This window comes from Squalius cephalus (assembly GCF_949319135.1).
Source record: "Squalius cephalus genome assembly, chromosome: 10".
NCBI lineage: Eukaryota > Metazoa > Chordata > Actinopteri > Cypriniformes > Leuciscidae > Squalius > Squalius cephalus.
Window position 1 is genome coordinate 42092880 of NC_137131.1, and position 27191 is coordinate 42120070.

General features: G+C 37.1%; 1 protein-coding gene across 5 annotated transcripts in view; it reads right to left on the reverse strand.

Moving 5' to 3' along the window:
- Positions 1–212: 212 nt before the first annotated feature.
- pbx1b (pre-B-cell leukemia homeobox 1b) overlaps positions 213–27191 on the reverse strand; it is an 83852-nt gene continuing 56873 nt past the window's right edge. For 2 of the 5 annotated variants that reach the window (XM_079882960.1, XM_079882963.1), the window contains 7 exons: positions 20790–21085; positions 13406–13596; positions 10689–10824; positions 8556–8715; positions 6909–7021; positions 5416–5505; positions 213–2404 (listed from right to left, as the gene is read on the reverse strand). In XM_079882960.1, coding sequence (XP_079739086.1) covers positions 2312–2404; positions 5416–5505; positions 6909–7021; positions 8556–8715; positions 10689–10824; positions 13406–13596; positions 20790–21085 — 1079 coding nt within the window. In that variant the 3' untranslated portion in view covers positions 213–2311. The remainder of the gene's footprint in view (positions 2405–5415; positions 5506–6908; positions 7022–8555; positions 8716–10688; positions 10825–13405; positions 13597–20789; positions 21086–27191) is intronic. The other 3 variants (XM_079882961.1, XM_079882964.1, XM_079882962.1) reach the window with 3 other exon arrangements.

The window sequence follows — 27191 nt, forward strand, 5'->3', positions numbered from 1 at the left end:
TAATGCGTTAACTAATGGGAGCTCGCTGTAAAGTGTTACCGATTAAAAATAACAGTATTATTGTAAATATTTCATGTTATTTCCAATTCAATCAATGGAAGAGATGCAATACAGACATTCTCTAAGGCCAACGATCATATTAATGACATTTAACACGTTAAAGTAAAGCAATGTTACTACTTTAACTTGAAATCAGACACCAGAGAGAAACATATGGCAACAAAAGAATCTATTTATTCTGAATATGCATTACCAGTACAAATGAAGAGACCAAAAAAACCTACACCTTGTTAGTTTTTCTTCACAAAAACGAGTTGGAATCAAAAAGACAATAGTTTGCTGTTCCATTTTATTCCTTTTATACATATGCAGAGATCTTAAAACTTGACAAGAGAATGTCTCTGCGCTTGATATAAAAAAAGAAGAAACATTCAAAAACACTGCAGGAGTTTAAAGAACAAAAGACATGCAACAAAGTAAACATTTGATGTTTTACAAACCGCTGTATATGCAAAAACTAAAAGCATCATTATATGAGGCTTCAGTGAGTATGGTTCTGCTGGGCGGGCAGTGATACAAACGCCGTGAGCGAAGGGGAACGTGAGGATGAGACTGCAAACCCAAGGACCGTCCACAACACTTTCCTCGCGGTGATCTCTTCAACCCTCCACACGCGCTCGGATCCATCCGTACGAAGGCCGTGTCACTTTACACGTGGATGCGATTGTTATAAAAAGAGCAAAACAAGAGCAAAGGTGCACATCTACATATAGAAGCTAGCGCGCATTCACATTATGCTTGCGAGAAAATAAAATATATGGCCGCCCTGTAAACAAGCCCAATATGAAATAAGAAACGAGAATGGGCTATTCACAACGGGAGGGCATCAAAAATATATCCAAACGATTTCTGCATTTGTGTGCCATCATTAGCTTTTCCTTTTCTTCTAGAGAACTCCAGCTGGATTTTTGGTTTCGAGTGTATGACGCACCGTGGACATTCGTGAGAAACGCATCCCAGCGCACTAGATAGTACACAATTTACAACATGAACAGTGTTGAGTGATGTCCACGTAAAGGACGGACACGCCTGGGGTTTTTGGTATCAAAGTCGCCCGGAGAGAAGGCCGACGTGCGACGGAACTATGGAAAAGAAAGCCGTTTCACATTTGGGATTTGTTCACTTCTTCTGATTTCCGTTTATTGCATTCTCATGTGCGCTGATGAAGATCCTTCAGTGATGATGATGATTATGACATATAAAGGGATTCGTGTGTCTGTAAATGAACATCAGACAAACAGAAGTGTGACGCATGTGAATCTTATTTAAGATGCAAAATAACATGATGGTAATCTTTAAAAATGAAAACTAGACTTGATAACTGCATTGCCTTTATTTCTCATTAAAGCAGGGAAATTATGATTTTCCCCTATGTACATAAACATAATCTAAACGACCAAGGGCCAGATTTACTAACAGCTTGCTCCAGTGCAAACCCTCTTTAGGCGTTAAAACTACTGTCAGGATTTACTAAAGATACGCAGTGAAAAGGCATAGACAGGGTTACTTTTACGGCTGAACTTATTACATATGCATTTGTAAGAGTTTCTCTTTATGAGAGGAGGGTGTTTAAATTAATCATGCAAGGTGATTTACTAAGGTTTGCGCTCGTCAATTTACTCTATTATTCCCCAAAAGCATGTTTAACACAGATGGTGATTTGCGCTGCTCTTGGTAGATTGTGTTGGTCATCATGGAAATGATCCTCTGCGTCTGTTCTTTCATGTGTGTGTCGTCAGTAGATCACGAGCAGAACGTTACACTCGCATCGGCGCTGTTATGGGATTGTGCTCTCACGCTACTTTACCCTGTTTAGTAAATCTGGCCCTAAATATTCAGGAGATTATTAAAGGTTATTAGACGAACAGAAGTGAAGTTGACTTCAGCTCAGAGGCTTAATACGTCTATTATAATGTAAAATCTGTTGTGTAAATGTTACTAAAGAGATGTATAAAAGTACTTTGGCACTATGGTAAAATTGCAAAATGTTTCCAACATAACTTGAGGTTTGTTGTGACGACGAAGGCATTGAATTAATTCTGGAACGGGTTGATCTGGCGAGTCTATTGTGTTGGTTTGGATCTGTTTCAGACCCTGATGTTTTGAGAGGTAGCATGAAGATGAGGGATGATGATGATGATGATGATGATGTTGTGTTCACAAAAGTCCTTTACACACTGGAGGGAAGAGCGTGTGGCGTGATGCAGAGTCCGTGTGTGTGTGTGTGTGTGTGTGTGTGTGTGTGTGTGGATCAGTTGGAGGTGTCGGAGTGAACGCTTCCAGGTCCTTCTGTGGGGGAGGTGACGGAGGAGGGGGTGGTGGGGTCCTGCCAGCCACCGTTCGCCTGACGGAGAGAACAACACACACACACACACACACAGCATGAGGGACTGATTACAGCACAATATCAGGAAAAAATGGCTTGTCAGTCAATATTTTGTTGTCAAATCCATTATTTCAGTCCATTTTACTCTGTGTGGAATAACATTTAAATGGACAGAAACAACGATTTAGTTTCAAACAGTGAAAAATGAAATACAGACTACATTTTTTAACATTTTGGGGATGTGTGTGTACGCACACACACACACTTTCACTCACACACTACCGTTCAAAAGTTTGGGATCATTTAGTTGTTTTTTGTGCTTTTTTTAAAGAAATGTATTCAGCAAGGATGTATTAATTTTTAAAAAAGTCACAGTAAAGACATTTATAATGTTACAAACGATTCTATTTCAAACAAATGCTGTTCTTTTGAACTTTCTATTCATCAAAGAACCTTGAAAAATAAAATGTATCATTTTTGCTTTCAACATTGCTAATAATCATAAATGTTTCTTGATCATCAAATCATTAGAGTGATTTCTGAAGGATCATGTGACACTGAAGACTGGAGTAATGATGCTTTGATCACAGGAATAAATTACATTTTAACAAATATTCAACATAGAAAACAGTCATTTGAAATTGTAATAATATTTCACATTTTTACTATTTTTGATCAGATAAATGCAGCCTTACTGAGTATAAGATTCTTCTTAAAAACATAAACCATTTTTTTTTTTTGTCGGTGCTTACAAAGTCTAAGAAAACCCGTTGTGTGCTACAGTTTTAGTTTTACAGTCATTCTGTTGACAGCGCAGGTTTCTGTCGCTCTGAAACGGTCCTCAGAAAACAGGAATCAGCCTGTAAGAGCTCAGTGTGTGTAACGGCTGTCATTTGAACTCACACACACACAAATACCGAGAGGCAACGAGAGAAAAGAATCAGGGCTGAGAATAAAACAGGAATCAGGAAGGACACCGAGAGAAAGAAGGTGGAAGAAACACACACATGCAGCAGAAGCATCACTAATCTCACAGACAGCGACACACACTCCTCTGTTCCTCAAACTCTTCAAATGATGCTGTTCATGTCGAGAGTCACAATATCAAATCCCACTAATGCTTTCTGCAATACATTTAAATAAACTCGGTTTAATTTAATCTACACTTAAGTCACAATATAAATGCATTAGAGTGTCATTGCTTTAGAAAATAAAACATCAAAGCAAGTGTCATCAATTGCAAAGAAAGACACACACACACACACTGTACAAGAACAATGTATTGTGCCTCTTTGTAGTTGTGAAATGCTAGTGGAACATGTTCATAGTTCATGTGGTGAACTTATCTAATGCAATGACATTCAGACATTTATAAATGTCACTTGATATTTTTGAGGCGGCTGTACATGCATTTTAAAACAAGATATTTCAAACGAGCCACATTTAAAGTCTTAAATTAGCGTTTTATATTGATGCAATCATTTGCTACCAATTTAAAAATAATATCTAATATCAAACACCTTCTGACAAATGAATTTCTAAGGATGAGGATTAATGTGGAAAATTTTGAATAAAATCATTTTTATAGAGACTGCACTCACACAAGCAGTGTTTAATGGTTAGAATATTGTAGATTTGGACATAAAAACAATGCAAATCATTTTAAGTTTTAATACATTTTAATGGCTTTTTCAATATTATATAAACTACTATTCAAAAGTTTGGGGTCTGTACGATTTTTTAATGTTTTAGAAAGAAGTCTCTTCTGCTCACCAGGGCTGCATTTATTTAATAATAAAAAACTACAGTAAAAACTGTGAAAGCTGAATTTATCATCATTCCTCCAGTCTTCAGTGTCACATGATCCTTCAGAAATCACTCTAATATGAGGATTTGATGCTCAAGAAACATTTCTGATTATTATCAGTGTTGAAAACAGTTGTGCTGCTTCATATATTTTTTGATGAATAGAAAGTTTTTAAAAAAAGCATTTATTTGTTTTATAACAATAAAATGTCATTTTTATTTTTTTAAATGTTTCAAACTGAATTTTATGCTTAATTAAATATGAATGTATCATCCGGCTTTGTATAGTGCCACTTGTGCCTGAATGACTGTCCTGTACTCAATGCTTTCTAGAAAAGCTTGATGTGAATTTCGCGAGTGTTCTCGGTGTCTGTGCATCAAAGTCAAGCCCACAATCCTCTGATCCCGCAGATCTCCACACGGATCCAGGAAAACACAGGATTTGCATACATCCCCCCCGAACGTGTATGATCTCATTAACATACGGCCAGCGAAGCGCGACAGAACGTAAGCGGGACAGAGACGCTGACCCCCCCCCCCGCCCCCCGCCCATCTCTCTCTCTCTCTCGCTCTCTCGTTCTCGGCTCGCTGTCAAGCCCATTAGCTCGGCAGGAACCTGATCTGAGCAATGTGCTTGGATTGCTGTCCCGAGTCCACACTCCGCTCCCCGTGTGTCTGTCGTATTGATTTTCCCCTTTACCACACGGCTTGTCGCTGTGAATTTTCTCGTCGCGCCAAGTTGCCAGCAGCGCCCCTCCCGTTCCCCCGCTTCCCGAACACGCTCAGGATGTCCTCCTACGAGCGTTTCACCACGGCTTTATTTTTAGCGTTCGGCTGCGAGATTGTCCGCAGAGTGTTTTTCTCTGCCGCCCTTTGGGGGATAATCAGGGTCAGGTGACTCTGGGGCACGACGAGGACTCATATATTTGCGGCCGGTGTCACCTGTTCTCCCCCGTTCCCGTCAGCGGGGTGTGTGGCTGCAGGTGCCGGGCCGATCTGATTGGATGTGATGGGTTCAGACAGACCCGGGCCGGTCTCGTGTCCACGTCTCGCTGGGCAGCGCCGCCCGTGGCGTTCACGACACACAGGCAATCAACTAAGTGACCACGATTCCCAGACAAGTCCCACTAAGTGGCATTCTGAGCCCTATGGCTTTGAAATAATTGGTAGAGGGCAAAACAAGAGGAAGGGGGAAAAAAAGAAGTGTTTTTTTCTCGCCTTACATTGATGCCCTGCGGACTGTACATCTGGTTTGCTGCGAGGCCGTCACTGTATCCTCCTGTCTGGCTGATAACATGGCGAAGGGTATCCACCTGAAACAAAAAAACAACACGGCAAGGTCAGAGCGCGCAGAAAAAAAAGCGCGAGCGCAAGGTCGGATGAAGCGACGCACGCAAACAAAGCAAAGTCAGACGACACGTCAAAGAAGAAAGCAAGGTCAAAGAAAGCAAACAACAATAAAAGACAAAGAAAACACGATGAAACACAGACGTACAAACACAAGATGACATGCAAACAATAAAACGCATTACAAAGCCAGTCTCTACGGCTCTGTTCTGAGACCTAGTGAGCTGCCTATAGTCCGAGACAGCACTTTAAGATGTGTATATTCCATACGCTGCCTCGATTGTACAGTAGCACTGCGGTAGACCCCAGAATGCATTGCATCAAACCAAAATCAAAGAAATGTTGATTAAAAATATACTTACACTACGGTTCAAAAGTTTGGGGTTGCTAAGATCGCTAAGCCTCTTCTGCTCACCGAGGCTGCATTTATTTGATCAAAAATACAGTAAAAACAGTGAAATATTATTACAATTTAAAATAACTGTTTTCTATGTGAATATATGCTCGAATGTAATTTATTTGCTGAATTTTCAGCATCATTAATTCAGTCTTTAGTGTCTCATGATCCTTCAGAAATCACTCTAATATGATGATTTGAATAATCAATTATGATTATTATCAATGTTGAAAACTGTGATACGTTTTTTTCTCAGGATTCTTTGATGAATAGAAAGTTCAAAAAGAACAGCATTTATTTTAAATAGAGATCGTTTGTGACATTATAAATGTCTTTACTGTCGCTTTTGATCGATTTAATGCATCCTTGCTGAATTTCAAATCTTACTGACCCCAAACTTTTTTAACGGTTGTGTGTATTTCATGAAAAGTATTCATAGGAAAGTTCATGATCAAACTTTCCTATTTTCCACAATATTTGTGTATTGGTTTTGTTATTAACATGCTAATGTCAAACAGAAGTCATTATTAGAGTTGCTGTCTACAGTGTGTAAAATGTTTCAAAATTCAGTCAGTAGAGAGGCAGTTCACAAGACATCTTTTTCAACATTTTACTTTAAAAAACGGTAAAACTGTATTTTGATGGTCCTCTTTAGACTATACGTAATATTGTAACTACATGTCAACTGATTAGAGTATTAGTAGACTGTCTGCTTAATATCTGCTAACTCTTTATTTTGATGCTCTCCAAACACATTCTACTGACTATAAGTAACTTTGCAAGTACATGTCAACCCGAACCCCTTATTATACTCTGAGTTAGCAGACATGTAGGAGCAACGTTACTTTTAGTCAAAGAATGTCTAAAGGGCACCATTAAAATAAAGTGTACTCAAACACACACACACACACACACACACACACACACATGCGCTGCAGTGTGTGTTTCTGAGGTGATTGATAGGCACTGTACCTGTGACTGCACATTGGCTCCCACCTGAGAGCCCTGGTACGAGTCCCCGTTCAGAGACTGAACACTCATAAACAAATCGCCAGAGTTTGACATGCTAAAAGAGCCAGCAGAACCTGAGAGGTGCACAAACACGACAGAGAGAGACAGAATAAGCCAGAGAGAATGAGTCTGAAAACTTCCAGAGAGTTATAGTTAGATAAGCTTTGAGATCATAAAGCAGCCGTAAAGAAGACGAAGAACTGTTGCAGAGCAGGAGAGATTGAGCTGGCAGCAAGAGGAAGCTCGACACCACAGATCATAGCGCGGATTTGTGCAATTCTTAATTATTCTTAATCATTCTAGAATAATCGACCAGTTGAGAGCAGATCATGCCATATTTAATTTGATGCAGTTTAAGATGTATATGCTGAGCCATCATTTGCATCTCAATTTATTTCTAATCTGATCTCTCATAAAGATGTGTGAAACAATTCTTTGCACTGAGAATAATTTTACAATACATAACATTTTTAACTGTATTTCTTTTAAATGTACACTATCGTTCAAAAGTTTAGGGTCAGTAAGATTTTTTTTTCCCACAGAAATTAATACTTTAATGCAGCAATAAAGACTTTATCATGTCACAAAAAATCTCTTTGAAATAAATGCTCTTTTTAATACTTTCTATTCATCAAAGAATCCTGAAAAATAAAATGTATCACGGTTTCCACAAAATTATGAAGCAGCTCAACTGTTTTCAACACTTATAATAATCAGAAATGTTTCTTGATCATCAAATCATCATATTAGAATGATTTCTGAATGATCATGTGACACTGAAGACTGGAGTAATGATGATAAATTCAGTTTTGATCACAGGAATAAATTACATCTGAACATATTCACATAGAAAACAGTTTTTTGAATTGCAATAATATTTCACTATATTATACTTTTATTACTGTATTTGTAATCACATACAAGACTTCTTTCAAAAAACGTATTTCCTACCGACCCCAAACTTTTTAACAGTCATGTATTTTTATTAATTTGTCATCTGAAGGATTGACACCCCTAGTCTCTCCCTCACAGTCTTTTTTCTTTTGTGTGTAGAATTAACTCTCATGTTTTAACGGAGCAAAAAGCGGTTAGTTTGAACTAGACAAGTCCTCTGAGTTCCACACAGAGAAGCACTGAGACATGGACATGTCGTGATCCGCACAGCACTCATTCTGTTCCAGTAAAAACACATCAGATATCTGAATGCGCTACAGCTTGACATGCAGTAAAGTTACACTATAGAAACCAGCTTTACCGCAGCATCGCTACACGAGGTAAATCCTGTGCCTCAAAAAAGTCCTGCCTTTTTTCTTTTCTTTCTCCATTTTCTCAGAGTTCTGGTTCCTCGCCACCGTCACATTTTTTCACCTTTGTCGCCTTTGGCTTAGTTGGGGACATTTCATTTAATATTCAACAATATTATTGATCTGCCTGCATTGACACCGTTATATTGAGAACTGAACTGAGCTGGACGATGTTGCAAACTCACAAACACAAACTCTGTTGCATTATTTTCCTGTTATCTCTGTAAAGCTGCTCTGTGTTGTAAATGAATGTGGCTTGAGTTGAGCAGGAACCCTGGGCCTCGTGAAGGGTTAGTGGTCTCACCTGCTGAGTTGGGGGTGGACGGGGAGTTGGCCTGACTGCCGTGTGTGGACACACTCGTTGCGCTCACAGCCGTTCTGGCGGCGTACATGTTGGCTTCTTCCTGGAACTTTCCGATGTTCTTCTTGTATCGGATTCTTTTGTTTCCGAACCAGTTGGACACCTGCCCACAAAAACACCATCAAGACATGTGATTTTAAACAGTGTCCTCTTGAACCTCACGGATACAAATCATGATGGATTATTAAACATAAATTTTTAGACAGAGACATTTAAAATCAGGAAAAAAATGTTACACATAGTATTATACCACAGGTCAAAAGTGTGGGGTCGGAAAGATTTTTTTTATGCTTTTGAGAGAAGTCTCTTCTGCTCACCAATGCTGCATTTATTAATACGGTAAAAACAGAAATATTGTGAAATATTATAACAATCATGAATATGTTTTAAACTGTAATTTATTCCTGTGATCAAAGCTGAATTTTCAGCATCATTACTCCAGTCTTCAGTGTCACATGATCCTTCAGAAATCACTCTAATATGATGATTTGTTGTTCAAGAAATATTATTATTATTATTATCAATGTTGAAAACAGTTGTGCTGCTTCAGATTTTTGCAAAAACTGTGATGCATCATTTTCAGGAATCTTTGATGAATGGAAAGTTCAAAAGAACAGCATTTATTTGAATTATAAATATGTAACACTATTTTACAGTGTGCTTGTTACACGTTACATGTCATTTTTTATAGTAATAACTATAAATTATGCATAATTACATGCAACTAACCCTAATCCTAACCCCAAGATGTTAATTATTATTACTCAGTACTTAAATAAAACTGTAACACAGACACCTTAAATGAAGTGTAACCTAATAATCTTTTGTACATTATAAATGTCTTTACTGTCACTTTTGATCAATTTAATGCATCCTTGCTGAATCAAAGTATTCATTTCTTTTTTAGAAATCTTACTGACCCCAAACTTTTGAACGGTAGTGTATGATGCAATGCATTTTTTTTATATCTTATTTGATCTAACTACAAAAATACTTTTTCTTTCAATTATTCAATGAATGTTGAAGCAATTAGATACTGATAACTGTAAATCTGTTTATACGCATTTTAGGTAGGCTACCATTGCAATCAAACTTCTCAATTAAGCCGATTTATAAGGTGATAGTTTTAAGACAAAACTACAGTACATCATTCTCATCATATAGCAACACTAGAACAATAAAATACACAGAAAAAGTACCAATTACACACTTAATGTTCATCCTTTGCTAAAAAAAAGTTTACACTATTGCTAAAAAATCCGTGGCTGGTCGATGTCACAACAACGATGGATGTTATGGACAGAACTTGTGATGGCCACAAGGACAGAGGTTTACCCACACACACACACACACACACACACACACACACACACACACACTAACATAAGACTAAAACGATCACTTATACCAATCTCAGTATGTCAGTGTGTGCTGGCAGCAATGATCACAGCACACACTGACAGCAATCACTCAACACACTCACACACACACTAACGCCCATTACTGCTAATACACCAGCGGATGAGGCTCTGTGCTAATGATAAACACCATTACGATGAAAAGCTAATCAATCCTGCGGCTAAGCTTCCCTTTCCCGCGAGAGGCTAAAGGTGTTTCTATATTACAAACGGCGCGGCGGTCATCACTCATCCCCGCGAGCCTGACTGAAAACCAGGCCTAAATGCATCATACAATCATTTCAGCTAAATTTATTAAATAGTTTAGAATGCATTATGCATTTAGCGCAGCAGATGAAAAATGCTAAGAGGCATGCAGTGCCGTGCTGCAAATGATTTTGTTTTCCAGTTGCATGAGGTTGAACTCACGTGAGTATTACTGATATATTTCACATGCAAAACAGGTGGAAACAAACATCGGCTGTGTCTCGAGAAGATGGCATGTTTGGACATCACTGGAAAGTGTGCAATAGAGATTCTAAGGTATTCTTTGAAATTGCATGGTATATGAATATGATAAACATTCAGAACAACGCTACACTGAATAGTGAAGAACCATGATCTCACTATCACTGAACTATGATGTGTTTTTCTGGGTGTAATATTTGAGGGCTCGTACCTGCGAGACTGTGATGGAGCATTTCTTGGCCAGCTCCTCTTTGGCCTCTTCGCTGGGATACGGGTTACTGAGATGGGAGTAGAAATATTCATTCAGGATCTCTGTGGCCTGTTTGTTGAAGTTTCGTCTTTTCCTCCTGTGCAGAGAGAGAGAGAGAGAGCGATGGATCAGATCTTCACAGAACTTGTGTGAGTTTGTTTAGTTGCATCATTACACTTTCATTTCAACGTTACTGTAAATAGCATATCTATGCATAGGTAATTCAGTTTATAATTACATACATCATTTCTGTCATTTACATTATTCTGTGTATCTTTTATATTTTTATTACTGTACTGTTTTGTATTATATTTAATTTTAATGCATATTTTTATCATTCCTTTTTATTGACTTTATCACTATTGTGCTAGTCATTCAATGTTAGATAAAGTAGTACAATTATTGAAAAATCGCTTTGCATCTAACATGAAATAATAAAAGTTTGTGTGTGTGTGTGTATATATATATATATATATATATATATATATATATAAACAAACTCACACAAGTTCTATATATATACATATTTATTTATTTAGAATTTTTTTTATATATATATATATATATATATATATTAGGGCTGTCAAACGATTAATCGCGATTAATCGCATCCAAAATAAAAGTTTGTGTTTACACAATATATGTGTGTATGGAGTATAATTATTTTCTATATATAAATACACACACATGCATATATATTTAAGAAAAATGTGTTATTTATATGTAAAATATTTATATATAATATAAATTATATATAATATAAATATATATACACAGTATATACATGCAAATATTTCTTAAATATATACATGCATGTGTGTGTATTTATATATAGAAAATAATTATACACCGTACACACACATATATTATGTAAAAACAAACTTTTATTTTGGATGCGATTAATCGCGATTAATCGTTTGACAGCCCTAATATATATATATATATATATATATATATATATATATATATATATATACACATACATACACTTATACATATACATATATACATGTGATTAATCGATTTGACAGTACTAATTTTTCCTTTACTGTATGGGGAATATACAGTTGATCAATAATGGCATACCAACTAACTACTGTAGCTCTTTACTGAGAGACAAAACTGAATATGCAACCCTGTAACCCATTTATTTGACTTTATTTTACTTTGATGTTTATTGGAAAACCACAAAACTGCAAATTAATCTCAATCCCAAACGGCAACATGAAATACATAAGCTACATGAAACGGGACATTTAATATTTAGTTTGACCTCCAAAGATTGACAACTTAAGAAAATAAGAAAGATAAACTGCCTTCCTATTTCCACAGGATAAGGCGTATATTCCTGAAAAGGTGCCAGATGAATTCAAACGAGATGGAAAAGAGGAATAAAGCAGACCGCACACATACTCGGAAGTGAAGAGCTTTAAAACGACAGTAAATTGAGCTTTGGGTGCCAATGAATTCAACCTCCTCTCGGCATCACTCATCTGTGGGTTAAGAGTGTGCGATTGGAGCTCGTCTCAGGGGTTTTACATATGCAGCACTGAAGGGTGAGCCGATTTCCTCCCCAAAACCCCTCTTCACTAAATGCAAATGAGCACAGCATGGTCTCAGCCGAAGAGAGGATTAATCAGAGGAACTGAGCATGCTCCAAAGACACAGAGAATGGCTTCGGAGTGCTGGAAGGAAACATGAAGCTCATTTAAATGTTATGCCTCCGACTCCAGGCTTCCAGTGCGATTTATCCGCAGAGAAATGTATGCAAATCCCAGGCACGTTTCAAAGAGAACAAGCGATTACATTGAGAAAGGGATGGACTCAACACGACAAAGCGTGTGTGGGTTTGGATGTGGCCCTGAAAGCGCGAGTCTGGGACCTCGAGTCCCCCGGGAAGGATCAGGAACGGGAAAACACATGTGTAAACAGTAAACAGCGGGAGCGTTTGTTTACATGGACGTGGTAGTAACAGGCTTAGCGTAGAATGGTGTCTACGCTAATATAAGTCTCTCTGTTTGTCCCGAGGTTTACCGCAGTCTGCCGGATCCAGGCCGTATCCAGATCTGATGAAGGACCTGCGCCTGGACGTGACGACAATGAAATCCTGAAGTGTCAACTAGTCTCTCCCCTGTGAAGGCCTCCCTCCCTTCCCTTTACCTCTGTACAGATAAACCGTTGTCAGGATAATTCCAGAAGCAATACATTATAAATTCTGCATTATAAATTTTAAGGCCAGACAAGTAGTTTGTTGAGGGCTGGTTTGTAAATAAGGACTACACGCCTGCGCACATATATATTCAAACGCGCATACGAATAAACTAAACGTGTAATACGCATGTGCACGCCATCTGCGTTCTCACAGGTTTGTGTTTTTAAAGTTTGCATAGAGAGAACTTAAGGGTTTTCTGTTGTGTTAGCGGCCCCTAAGTTAATAACTAATGATCTTTGCAACGGAAGTGAATCAATCAAAACTAACTTTAGCTGGACAATAACTTTATTCTAGAGCTGCTGTAAAGCCCAAACAATCTCTGTTACTGTAATTTCCTATTATCACTGTAAAGCTGCTTTAAAACAGTCTATATTGTTAAGCGCTATATAAATGAAGATGACTTGACTTAGCGTTTAAAGCGTGTGGAGAAGAATGAGAATGCGTCAGAAAAGCGTCACACACTGACCTGGCGTCGAGGAATCGGGACCTGAGGATCATCACGGCCTCACAGGTGCTCTGCTTCAACTGCATCTGGATGGAGCTGAACTTGCGGTGGATGATGCCCACCATGCGCTCGATCTCTTTGGGCGAGATGGGCCGTGTGCGAGACTGTTCCCTCAGCAGGTTCATCACATGAGTCGTGAACTCGTTACACGCCTGGACAGAGGCAGACGGAGACAGACGCATGTTACTATAACAAGTTATGCTTTAAAGTGACCACTTATGGGGCTCATTTATTGGAAAATTACATACACACACACACACAATAGTGGCCAAAAGTGATGTCCGGAGGGGATGACCGTACAAGTTCCAATAAACCATCAAAATATGAGGACAATATTTTAAATATGAGGGAACCACAAAAAACTAAACTTGGTTACGGAATTTATCTGACACAGCTACAGATTTTATTTTACTATGCAAAATAAAAAAATGCATAGAAAAACAAAAAGTTCACAGGAAAAAGCTTTGATTACAGCATAAACCAGTTGGTGGTTCTCTTGTTTTTGCATGTGTTCATCATTTCTTTGAATAACAGCCTGGCCAAAAATTATGTCAGCACAATTTGGCTTGTTTCATTGCGTTATCACAATTAAGGACAACTACGCAATATGATGAAAAGATCTTTAACAATTTCTCATTAATATTTGAATAAAGGGTGAATGTGTGAGTTTTCCAAGGCTGAACATCACTTTTGGCATCTACTGTATATATATATATAATCATACTTGGCAATAAAACTAATTTTAAAAAAGTTTACTGAGATGAGTCAGGACATTTATTGAAACTACACTAAGCTATAAAACTGACTCTTTCAGTAATTATATGTTATGACATCACAAGGGTGAGCTCATTAACATATGAGGGCCCACATTTACATATCAACAACAATTCAGTATTTTTATGGCAGTAACTCTTTTCACTCATTTTACAAGTGAAAAGGTTAGCCAATCACAACACAGCTCATTTACATACAGAAACAACAACAGTCTGGTTAACTCCAATGGTCAGAGCAGATGAACAAAGGTTAAGACGAATCCTTGACTAACTTTATAAATGTAAATTTTATTAAAAAATATGAAGAGCTTATTTCTATTTTAAAATAAATGCAGTTCTTTTCAACTTTATATTCATCAAATAATACTGAAAGAAAATTACACAAAAATATGAAGCAGCTGTTTTCAACATTGATAATAATCATAAATGTTTCTTGATCATCAAATCATCATATTAGAGTGATTTCTGAAGGATCATGTGACACTGAAGACTGGAGTAATGATGCTGAAAATATAGCTTTGATCACAGGAATACATTACATTTTAACAATATATTCAACATAGAAAACAGTTATTTGAAATACTAATATTTCACAATATTACTGTTTTTATCAGCAAATATCAGCCATAATAATAAATACAATTATATCTAATTATAACGTCAATATCTCTGCATTCATATTCCAGATCCACACGTGAATCCTGACTGAAGGTACAGATTACGCTAGAGAACGTGCATGCTGTTCAATGTAGTGATGTCCATATAAACTCATTCATCTCTCGAGCCCTCATTCCTCCTGAGCAGATCCTTCTAGAGTTCATTAATCACGCATAAATATGAGTCGTTACGCTTTCAATATTGTGACTTAATTCTGAAATGGCCTCATTGGCGTGAGATTGTCATTACTCACAGAGAGACACAAACAGATGAGTAGGAGAGCAGAGCGTGTCAGGAGAACCGGGGCTCATGGGAAGACGACAACAACAGTTACAGAAGGGATGATGAAGGACGTTTTGGGTCTTGTGCTGGGTGGTCCGTGTGTGTGTTTGTGCTCCTCTATGACAAATATGAATGTGCTTTTGTGAACAAACACACAGAGGACACCTGGCCCTGTCCCAGAATGCATTTCAGTATATCACCTCTCCTATGCCCCGACCGTTCATCATCACAGATGGATCTACTGTCCGACCACGCCGAGAGCCGCTACAGCAGAGGCTGAGGGCTCTATTTTAACAATGTAAGCACATGGTCTAAAGCGCACGGATCAAGTGCACTTAGGGGCGTGTCCGAATCCACTTTTGCTAGTTTAACGACGGGAAAAATGGTCGGCGCACCCGGCGCATGGTCTAAAAGGGTTGTCCCTATTCTCTTAATGAGTAATGGGTGTGTTTTGGGCGTAATGTGCAAAAAAACAATCAGAGTCTCATCTCCCAGTTGCGCTCGTGCCATGGCAGATTCGCTATTTACAAGACGGAATTTGCAAACGGAAAGGCTGAACGCATCTCCAGAGCGCAAACGGATCTGCTCGAGCGTGAGGTTAAAGGTTAAAGCACAAGCAGACCATCTACAGGACAAGCCGGATTCCACCATATCTTTATGTATATGTTATAATCTTTTACATTGTAATCCTTTTATTTTTAATATTTGGCATGTTTGTGTGCTACAGTGTACGTGTGTTGTGGACCTGCCTATATGCGCATATTAATAATGCACCCTTTAAATAACAAAACAAATACTGCGCCATTGACTTTAGTCCAGGTTTCAGTTGGTCAATGGCTCAGTCTATTAGCCTGGTTAAAACCAGACCATTCTCAGTAGTAACTGAGTTATGGTCTGACAAAGCTCCATAGACAAATCATTTCCAAAGGGGCGTCACCAACGGACGTTGCTCAAATGCCTCGTCAAGAGCGATCGTCATCATGTAAAGCCATATGCTGCGTCCCAATTCGCCTAAGTTACTCTACGCCATAAAAGTATGTACTCTTTTTGTGAAGAAAATGTATTTACTTTTGAATGTGTAGCAAAAAAGTAGGCAAGCTTTGGGACATACTACTTCGTCATCTTTATCGGACGGATCTGTCGCGTGCATCCTGTCACGTAAACTGCCCTGTCAATCATCTTGTCACAGTTAAAATCCTCTATTAAATCTAATTTAATTTCCTACCGTTTCGGAGAGAAATGTAGTAGCACGTTCATCTGCCAGTGGGTCTTTCATGGAGACTGTCCTCATGTGTTTGCAATTTGAATATAATAATGCATTTGAAAGTTGAACGGACGTCGCTCAAATGCCTCTGGGCGCAATTGGATAGACCTAAAACCAATCAGAGCGATCGTCATCGTGTAAAGCCCGCCCCAACGTTTCTGATTGGTGCCGTGATTTCTAGGCCATGGAAATGGGCTTGAATGAGCTCTTTGTCAGACTACTTCTCGAGCAAATCTGAATTTGTCGGTTTCCTCAAAATAGCAAAGCGCCAACAATGTGCCTGAACACACCTCGTTTTCAGTCCAGCCGCTCATGGGGCTAACAATGCATTTGCTATTTAAACAACGTGGCGCAGGACGTGAAAATGAAAACTGCGTCAGGCTGAAACTAGCAAAAAACACTTGCGTCGCGCCTGGCGCTGCATTGTGCGAGTGTATGATAGGGCCCAAGACTCTCGCTTAAACATGAACGATACTCATGATGATGTTGATGCTTTCTTTAATCATTGAGCAATTAATAACCTACAGCAAACCACATTCACACACATTCCTTCAGGAATTTACTTTTAATAATTTAACAAAGATTCTAAACAGAAAGTTTAATTTCAAGCCATTGGATTACCATATTTCCGGAATATAAATCAAATTTTTATCATCTGAAACGTGCTTTATATTCCATAGACACCTAATGCAATTAACGTCAAGCATGCAGAACATGCACAGAGCGCCGGCATTTGGATTCATGCCGAATGAAAGACGTACATGAGCTCACGTTTATTCGTATCACTCATTTCACAAAGTTTCGCATTTATGATAAACGTTGTTTATGATGAATGACACGGTTTATAGTTTTCAATCATGTTCTGTTCTGAATACTGTTGTATAAAAGATTTGTTGTGGAATGAGTGGAACTAAAATACATGTTTATAGTGTTTATAATGTTTGTAAAATTTAAATTTTATTTACTGGTATTTTACATTATGTCATAATAGTGTGTGACTTTTACACTGATGCGACTTATTTTTCTGCTGTCAACAAATGCAGTTTTGACTTTACTGGCGGGTGTGACTCGTTCCCGGAGAATACAGTATTTTTAAAGTATAACTAGAAATAATTATGGTGAAAAATTCCAGGACTTTCTAAGATTTTAAGAGAATCAAGATAATAAAGAACCATTTAATAAAAATACCAGTTACCAGTTGTTAACTAAAACAAAAACTATTATTATAACTATTATATAAAAACTATTATTATACTATTATAACTATTAAAATATTTCTGTTGATTGAAATAAAGCTGAAAAATAGAAATATTAGTTAATGTTGCCTTGGGAATAAGCTGAAATTAGTTTAAGTTGAAGCACTAAAACTATTAACTGGAAATAAATAAAACTATCACTAAACTAAAACTGAAATAAAAATAAATCAAACCAAAATAGCAGTATAATAAATGACATAACAAAATGACAATTTTTTTTTTACTAAAACTGACAAATTTTAAAATGTAAAAAATTAAGCTAATTTAAAATTGTCACCATTATGTTACCTTGAATTCAGTTCTAGGACTTTTAGTTTGTTGTCATTCTTGTCTCGTGTTCCTTGTTCATATTTCCCGCCACTCATCAGTCAAAATCATAACACTCATCACAGCTGTTCACCGTTCAGTTAATCATCTCTGTGTATTTAAGTGCCTGTGTTCTGGTCAGAGTCCGGTAACGTCTATGTTAAGTGTGTGTTGCGTCAAGTTCGCCTGTCTGTTGTTATATTGTTATTAAAACCTTGTGTTGGAATATCTTTGTCTTCTTCGCCTGTTATATATCAAAATATATATAAAAAATATTGAAATAAAATACAATGCATGGCTAACCTACTTTCACGAACATGTCTGTTGTAGTTGAGATGAAGAACAGTGTTTTCTGCAGAGCTACTGGATCTACGGCATCACGGCCACAGAATGATGCTTCAGCAGAGTTGTGCGCTTGCGGTCTGAAGCCAATGTGATGAGACAGAAAGACTCTGACTCGGTGAAATGATACAACAAGACAACAAATAGCCGAAGCGTCTTTCTGTTGCACTGTCCTCTCCAGCTGCACGCAACAGCAAACACACAGCGTGAGCAGAGCGGTCTGATTCATCAACCAATGAGGCCTTCTGTCTAATCAATCAATTAAGAGGCTCAGAAATATGAATCGATCTGATGACTCACTCACTCAATGATTCAGTCCAAATGAACGGCTCTTAATAGAATAATTCTTTATTTCACTGTTCTGTTCTCCAAGTTCTATGTACTCATTATAGTAATTGCAATAACTGGGTAATAACTAGGTACTAACCCTGAACCTACACCTAAACATAACCTTAGCCCATGTAGGTACCTTATATTACCTTGTACTTACTAACGTTATTTTAGTATTATTTATATACTATTACATTTTACAATCTAATAAAATTAGCTTTTATTTTTATACGGTTTAGTTACATTTTTAGTAATTTGTCTTTACTTCTGTTAAATTTATTTAACTTCATTAATTTCAATTAAATTTTATTTCATTTTTATTTATTTTATTTCAAGTTAGCAATTTTAGTGCTTCAACGCAAACTAAACAAAAACTAGAAATTGTTCCTTGGCAAGTTTTTCATCTAATATTTATATCTTATGTTATTTCAGCTTTATTACATTTACCAAAAATGCTTTAATAGTTTTACTTTTTGTTAATGATGATAATAGGGATGCAAGATACTGTATATCGGCCGCCATATCGGTATCGGCCGATATATGTCCATTTGGAATGTTATCGGCCTGATAAGAAAATTTGGCCGATATATTAAAGCCGATAAATAATGGATTATTTCCTTCAGCTGAGACTCTTCAGATGCGCACTGTTCTACATGATGGTTTTGAATTGCTTGAGATATGATTGGAATCACTTCAAAAAAGGAAAATATAGTAATGTGCTGTCATATAAACTACATAATGAGAACATCATTATACTTGTGTGCTTGGGTCATGGCTTTTAATGGTGAGACTTTTGTTTTTGTAATCAGGCTCCCAAAAAATGTATAACATTTGGAATTAGATTTATCGGCCAATATATCGGTTATCGGCTTACAAATATAAAGAATTATCGGTTATTGGTATCGGTCAAAATTTTCATATAGGTGCATCCCTAATAATAATCCGACAGTGGATACACAACTAGTTACCAAAAGTTATATTTTTTCTTTAGTAAAGAAAGCTGCTTCAAGTGTGTGCATCTTTAAAGCTACTAAAAGAATAGGATTAATAGGAGAAGAATCGTTAAATTCCTTTCCATTCCCATCTATATTTATTAACCTCCATAGCAATTTGAACATTCCCGTGTGCTCCCCGGTTTTCCATGAGCGTGGGAACGCTGGGCTGTCAGTAGCAGCCTCTCAAACATTAAAACAGGAGTGTGTGAGAGCCTCTTTCTGCCAGCAGAGCCCCACTGTAACCCTGCCTTCACCGACAGCATCTTAAACACAGGCTTCACATCATGATGTGATCTGACACATTTTGGGATGGAAATGCTGCCTGCTGAGTTACACTTACGCACACACACACACACACTACATTAAAGTATGACAACGGCAGTCAAACAGATGTTATACTAATCTAATTTATGAGATATTACAGTCAACATGAGATCAAATGAAACTGTTTGCTTCAGCACACGTTGCTGGTGTCACTGCACATCTTTCATTTCTCATCAAAATGCTTTACAAAAAATCGTCAGTTTTGATGATTAAGATGTCTGTGAAATTCTCGTTCATTCAAATTAATAGCATAGTTATTAGGGATGCACGATATATCAGCCAGCATATCGGTATCGGCCGATATACGTTCATTTTTAATGTTATCGTTGTCTGCCTGAATTTGGCCGATATATTAAAGCACATAATGGATAATCTCCTTCAGCTGAGACTCTTCAGATGCGCACTGTTCAACATGATGGTTTTGAATTGCTTGAAATATGATTGGAATCACTGAAAAAAAGGAAAATACAGTAAAGTCTGTCATATCGGCTACATAAAATTATAATGAGAACATTATAATTGTGTGCTTGGGTCATGGATTTTAAGACTTTTGTTTTTGTAATCAGACTCTCAAAAATTATAGAATAATTTGGATTTAGATTTAATCTGCCAATATATCGGTTATCGGCTTTCAAATATAAAGAATTATTGGTAATCGGTATCGGCTAAAACGTTCATATCGGTGCATCCCTAAGCATAGTTTACGCTAAAATCCCAGTTGCTTCTGTAAACTTCACGTAGCATCTCCTGCAAAAAGCTCTCAGAATGCATCACTGATTACTTTGTACAGTATATGTGATTATATCACATTATTACCATGTTGTTCAGCATGGGAATTTGGCTGTTGGCTTTTGCAGGCTTGCTGACCTGTTCGTATTTCTCCAGCTCGGTGTGATAGATCTGGCGTATCTGGGAGAGTTTGGCTCTGTAGTCGGAGTGTTCTGCCGAGTTATCGGCCCCGATTCCTCCTGAAGCCGCTGCCGCTGCCGCCGCCGCCGCGGATCCGCCGCCTTTCTCCGGCCCGGACACGCCCTCCGCCAGAAGCATGTTGTCCAATCGCATCAGCTGGGCGTCGGGAGGCTCCTCCTCCTGCGCGCCACGGATACTCAACACTGCAACCAAACAAGCACATGAAAAGCTTATTCAATATTTGGCTGAGATACAACTAAATCTGGAATCTGAGGGTGCCAAAAAAATCAAAACATTGAGAAAATCACCTTTAATGTTGTCCATTTATGTTCACGATTTTGCTCTATTCACCCATAAAAATAAATGTTTTATATATTTACGGTAGGAAATGTACAAAATATCTTCATGCAACATGATCTTTACTTAATATCCTAATGATTTTGGGCTTAAAAGATGAGGGTCCTCCAGCGGCACATGAAAAGGTTTATTCAAACCAGAGGCTTTAAATGGGAGATATGTGACCCTGGACCACAAAACCAGTCACAAGGGTCCATTTTATGAAATTGACATGTATACACCATCTGGAAGTTGAATAAACACGCTTTCCATTGATGTGTGGCTTGTTAGGATAGGACAATATTTGGCCGAGATACAAACATTTGAAAATCTGGAATCTGAGGGTGCAAAAAAATCTAAAATTCAAACCAGAGACTTTAAATATACCGAGTCTGACACGACGGGTCCGACCTCATCGATCCACAGAGAATCTGCTCTTCCTGATAAATTGCCTTTGAGGATAAGGTTATTCAAACCAGAGACTTTAAAGGGGACATATCATGAAAATCTGACTTTTCCAGTGTTTCAGTGCTATAATCGGGTCCCTGTGCTTCTACCAACACAGAAGACGTGAAAAGTGAAACCCAGTAACTTTGTTTTGGTGAGCCTTTCTCTGCAAGCATGTCAAAATATAAGCCGATCAGATTTCGCTCTCCTTCTGACGTAGGAAGGGGATCTTATTATAATATTACCGGCCCTTTATCTGCACGTTTACACCCACGAAGCCGCCATTTGGTTTATAATAGTGTGACCAGTTCTAACTCAATGGCAAAAGCTGGAGCAAAGCCTGTAAACAGTTGTGTGGTTGAGCACAGAGGAGCACTGAACACTATTGACCAGAACATGTCACCGCTGTCTTATAAAGACATCAGGGAACTGTCAACTTGTGTAAAAGTTAAACATGACGATGAGAGGAATCAATGTAACTCCACAACAACTACATAAATGTATCCACTAGGGGTGTAACGATACCCTCATGTCATGATTCGATACATATCACGATACTGAACTCACGATACGATATTATTGCAATACTCAAGACTTACGGTAAAAGGTTAACAAAAAATGAACTGTTGATTTAAAATGCTAAATTTGGTTTTACATTGTGTGTGTAAATGAATAGGCTTGGACTTGGTGCTGGAAACCCAAAGCACAGGACAATAGAGACACCAGAATAACAATATTCATGATTCTGAAGCTGAAAATACTGAATTATTTTAGACGAATATGCTTGAACTCTGACTAGATATATTTAAAATAATGTAGGCCACATTTACTGGTAACATCAGACATTTGGCATTATCAGGACCCACAAATATTCCCCCATTGCATTATTATACATTATATTCAACATTATATACAGTATAGCAGTTTAATGTAGTACTGACACTAAAACTCTGAAAACTTGAATTTGTTCACACACAGTAATTTTCATTTTGGATGAACTATACACAATACATATTTTCACTATCCACGATACATACCGTTGCATTTTTGTATTGCGATATATTGTGACACGATATATTGTTACACCCCTAATATCCACTAACCATTGAGAAACGTCCAGGTGCGTCTAACAGTGAAACTGTTCTGAGTCTCTCCTTTCACCTTTAAATATACCGAGTCTGACACGACGGGTCCGACCTCATCGATCCACAGAGAATCTGCTCTTCCTGATGAATTGACTGTCTAAAAACAAAAACTGGCCAAGGCTGCGGTTGACTTTGCCAAGTTGTATGAAGATATAATAAAACTTCATCTAATTCATATCATGAGCTTCCCACTCAGCGCTGTAAATCTCAGTACGAGTATCCCTGCGCTCTCCGGCTTTAACACTAGAGGGCCTTAGTGTTTATATTTTACATCGGATTGACCATCTGATCTTCAGTATTAAAACACAGATCATAGACTGGACACACACTTAAACATACAAAGAACAGGAAATAAACACACACTCAATTAGTTCTCCAATGAAATCAAGTGCTCTTTAATTCATATCATAAATAACTATTTCATAAAGAAACTATTATTTTTTTAATATAAATATAAATATTTGATATCTTACATAAATATCACTATTATATACATGATACTATAAATATAATACTAAGATACTGCAATATTATCATTATTATGTAGGATTTTAAACTTTACAACTAATCACATATTTTTCACTCTATTTTTAGTTCCAATTCAAATTTGAAATGCAAATGAATGCCATATCTCAATATAAATTCAGGGACTGAACGGTAGGATATGAAAGGCTTTCTCAGTTCAGCACTGAATGGCACACAATCCTGCTGCCAGGTTTGATCTTCCTTCCATTTTAATTATCAGTGACATTCTCCTCTCTCATCCAACGTCACATCCAGTTAGCGAGTCAGAGGTAGATGTAGTAATTTCCTCACAAGTTCTGACACATGGGCAAAAAAAAAACAAAACGACATTGAGACTTCAAGATTAACGCTGATTATGGGGCAATGCATTGTCTGGGAGTGAAAGGAAACGGGGAGGAGAACACTTCATTAATCCAGAGACAAAGCCCGCGCACTGGAGCATTAACCCAGACCACTGCGGCCCGGTGAGAAAGAGGCCGGCTGCGTGGCCATCGGGGGGGGGGGAACGCGACTCTCGCCTCCTCTTTAAGTCAAAATGCAAATGCAAAGACTGTTGGCGAGCAGGAAAGGTCAAGAGTTCACGACTCGGGCCCAGCGGGAGCCAGACTGCGCAATTCTGTGTTGCTGAGCTTCACGGGCCCGAGAAACATCCCGTTTCATTAACCAACGTGTTTCATCCAACCTGAAATGGTGGTTTGGCTTCAGATGGGGAGAATCTCACAGCCTATGCAGATGACATGGATTAACATCGTGTGTCTGAGTGACCAAAAATATAATAAAATCAAGTAAGTAACATAAAATATGACATGGATTAACGTCACATGTCTGAGAGACCAAAAATAAAATAAAATAAAATAAAATAAAATAAAATAAAATAAAATAAAATAAAATAAAATAAAATAAAATAAAATAAAATAAAATAAAATAAAATAAAATAAAATAAAATAAAATAAAATAAAATAAAATAAAATAAAATATGGCATGGATTAACGTGTCTGAGTGACCAAAAAATAAATACAAAATACATAAAATAAAAACAAATAAAAATTAAATGGATTAACATCACATGCCTGAGTGATTAAAGATAAAATAAAATATAAACAAAAATAAAACAATCAAAATAACAAAAACTAATGTTAAATATAACAAAATAACATAAAATAAAAAACTACAAAATAAAAACATGAAATAAAACAAAACAAAATAACATTAAATAAAAAAACAAAATAAAATAAAATAACATTAAATAAAACTGAAAGAGACTTAAATAAAATAAAACAACAAAAAAAAAAAACAACAACAACATGAAATACAACAAAAACAGAATAAAATAAGATAATATTAAATAAAATAACATTAAAATAAAACAACAAAATAATATTATTATTAAGAAAAATGCAAATAAATAAATAAATAAACACAACACCTTTGAAAAAACAGGTAATAGGCTAAGTTTTTATTGAGTCTGTGGTTTTTTCCACACGTTCTATCATCCGTCAGGTGAAAATTGTAAATCTGATCACCTGTTAAAGTAACAGCACACCTCTGATTAAGACAAACTTGAGGAATCATTCATATCTGGAGCACAAACACCACTCAAAAAGCAATCCAACCCTACGCCATAAAGCAGGTGTTTCTTGTTTGATACAGCTCCTGTGATTTCACTCGACTACTGAACACACACACAGCCGAATGTAACGCGGTTTGCCTGAAGTTCACAACTCATAAACAGCACATTTAAGATCCCCAGTTCAATAAAGCACTAAATCAAACCAGTTACTGTGAAAGACTGTTCATAACCTGAAGTGTCTAATGCACTGAGACACTCTGAGCAAGAACTCGAAGAAGTTGATTTCCTAAAAAATGAGAATAAGGATCCTATCACACAAGTTTAGCACATGTTTTACGGCACTTTTAGAAATAAAAACATAGACTGTGAGCACAAGGGAGTCTTGACAGAAACTCAAGGCCAACAGAATTCCTCCCAACGTTATAAAACGTCTAGACTGTCAAGCGAAAATGGAACATAAAAATTCCCCCGTTCACGAAACGATTAGCTCTCCCTCTGCCAAGTCCCGGTTTCACATTCACGGGTGTTTATTTTACTTGGCTGGATGAATCTCCACCATCAGTCTGTTAAAACCCAAAGCTGTTTGGCCCGTGATGGACACAGAACGAAAAACCCAGAGCCAAACGCAATACGATATACACGTCTGAGAGAAAACAAAATGGCACGGAATCAAAAGTCAATGGAAAGAGAAAAAAAGATTCTGAACATACAAGCATGAAAACCTTTATGGAGAACCATAGCAGTTTCATGAGGTCATATAGAGCAATACTTCAAGTGCTATAAAATCAAAAGTCAGGTTTACAGGCGTGCTGTAACAGAGCGATCTGTGGCGATCACATGACAGAAACCTGATCCTGTTATAGTTTTGCACGTGTTTGTAAGAAAGGGAGATTTCCTGATGCGGTTTCACTCAAGTCCTGCTCGACTACAGCATCTGTCGGGACAGGAGGATCCGCCGTTTGGGCTCGGGTGTCATCCCTCATTGACAGATGATTGTTACCCAGAGCAAAAGACCAAACATCGACAGACCAGCTGCTCGAATACAGCCGTCTGCACATCCATCCCACCAATCAAACACTGGCATTTTCAATGGGTTATTATCATGCAATGGATTAAAACTGTAACGTATGATGTCATGCTTAGCATAATAAAAAATAATAATAATAATAATAATAATAATAAATAAAAATATATAAAATAAATAAATATAATATTTTTTTTAATTAAATTAAATTAAATTAAATTAAATATTTTCGGAAATAAAATCATTCAGACTCTTGGCTTGTAAAATAAAAAAAAAAAAAAAAAATTTAATAAATAATAAATAAATGAATAAATAAAATAAAATAAAATAAAATAAAATAAAATAAAATAAAATAAAATAAAATAAAATAAAATAAAATAAAATAAAATAAAATAAAATAAAATAAAATTTTAAAAATATTTTCTGAATAAAATGATTCAGACTCTTGGCTTGTGAAACAATAAAATAATATTTCATTATATCTTCTGAAGAAAATGAGTCTAGGCTTGTAATAAAAATAAAAAATAGAAACAAATAAGAAAAAAAAAAAAGAAAAAAATGATTTGCAGAACAAAGTCAGATCACACAGAAAAATACCAGAACTCTCCTCAACAAGCCGTGTGATTTGAAGAGTCATTCATATCCGTAGCACTAATGGTGTGGGACTGGGACAACTGCTGAAGTTTAATATTTGGGGTTTGGGTTTGTCCAAATACTGTTCTAAACGAGCTCCATTTTCTAATTATTTCCTTTATTTCTTTTCCATTGATGGATTACTCTTTAAATAACAGTCTTTCGTGCACTTACTTTCACTTGACACTTGGCTGAAGAGTCAGACCGCACAGATAAAGCGCACGCAGGAATATCCTACAAGACCACGTCTCACCGAGACAAACGATGATTTATTTATCTCTCTCGTAAACTAGAGCACATAATTAAAACCACTGAATGGATTATCTTAAATAAATACAATTAAGCGAGATGAGGGAGAAGGGTCCTGCATGCACACAATGGGCTTGGCTCTGGGTCATAATTACACGACTCACTGAAGGCCACTTTACTCCATAATGGCAGGCTAATTGATTCCCGCTAATATTTTCCAGTGTCGGATCTGCATGATTCCTTCCAGCAGGGCGGCGTAACGCCTCGGAGAAAACACATCTCTAGCCTTGTTAACTCTCCTTATCTCTTGAAGAAGCTTTTTCCTCAGCATTTTCACTGCATTCAGAACCAGCCAGCTCAATCACAACATTATAACACTT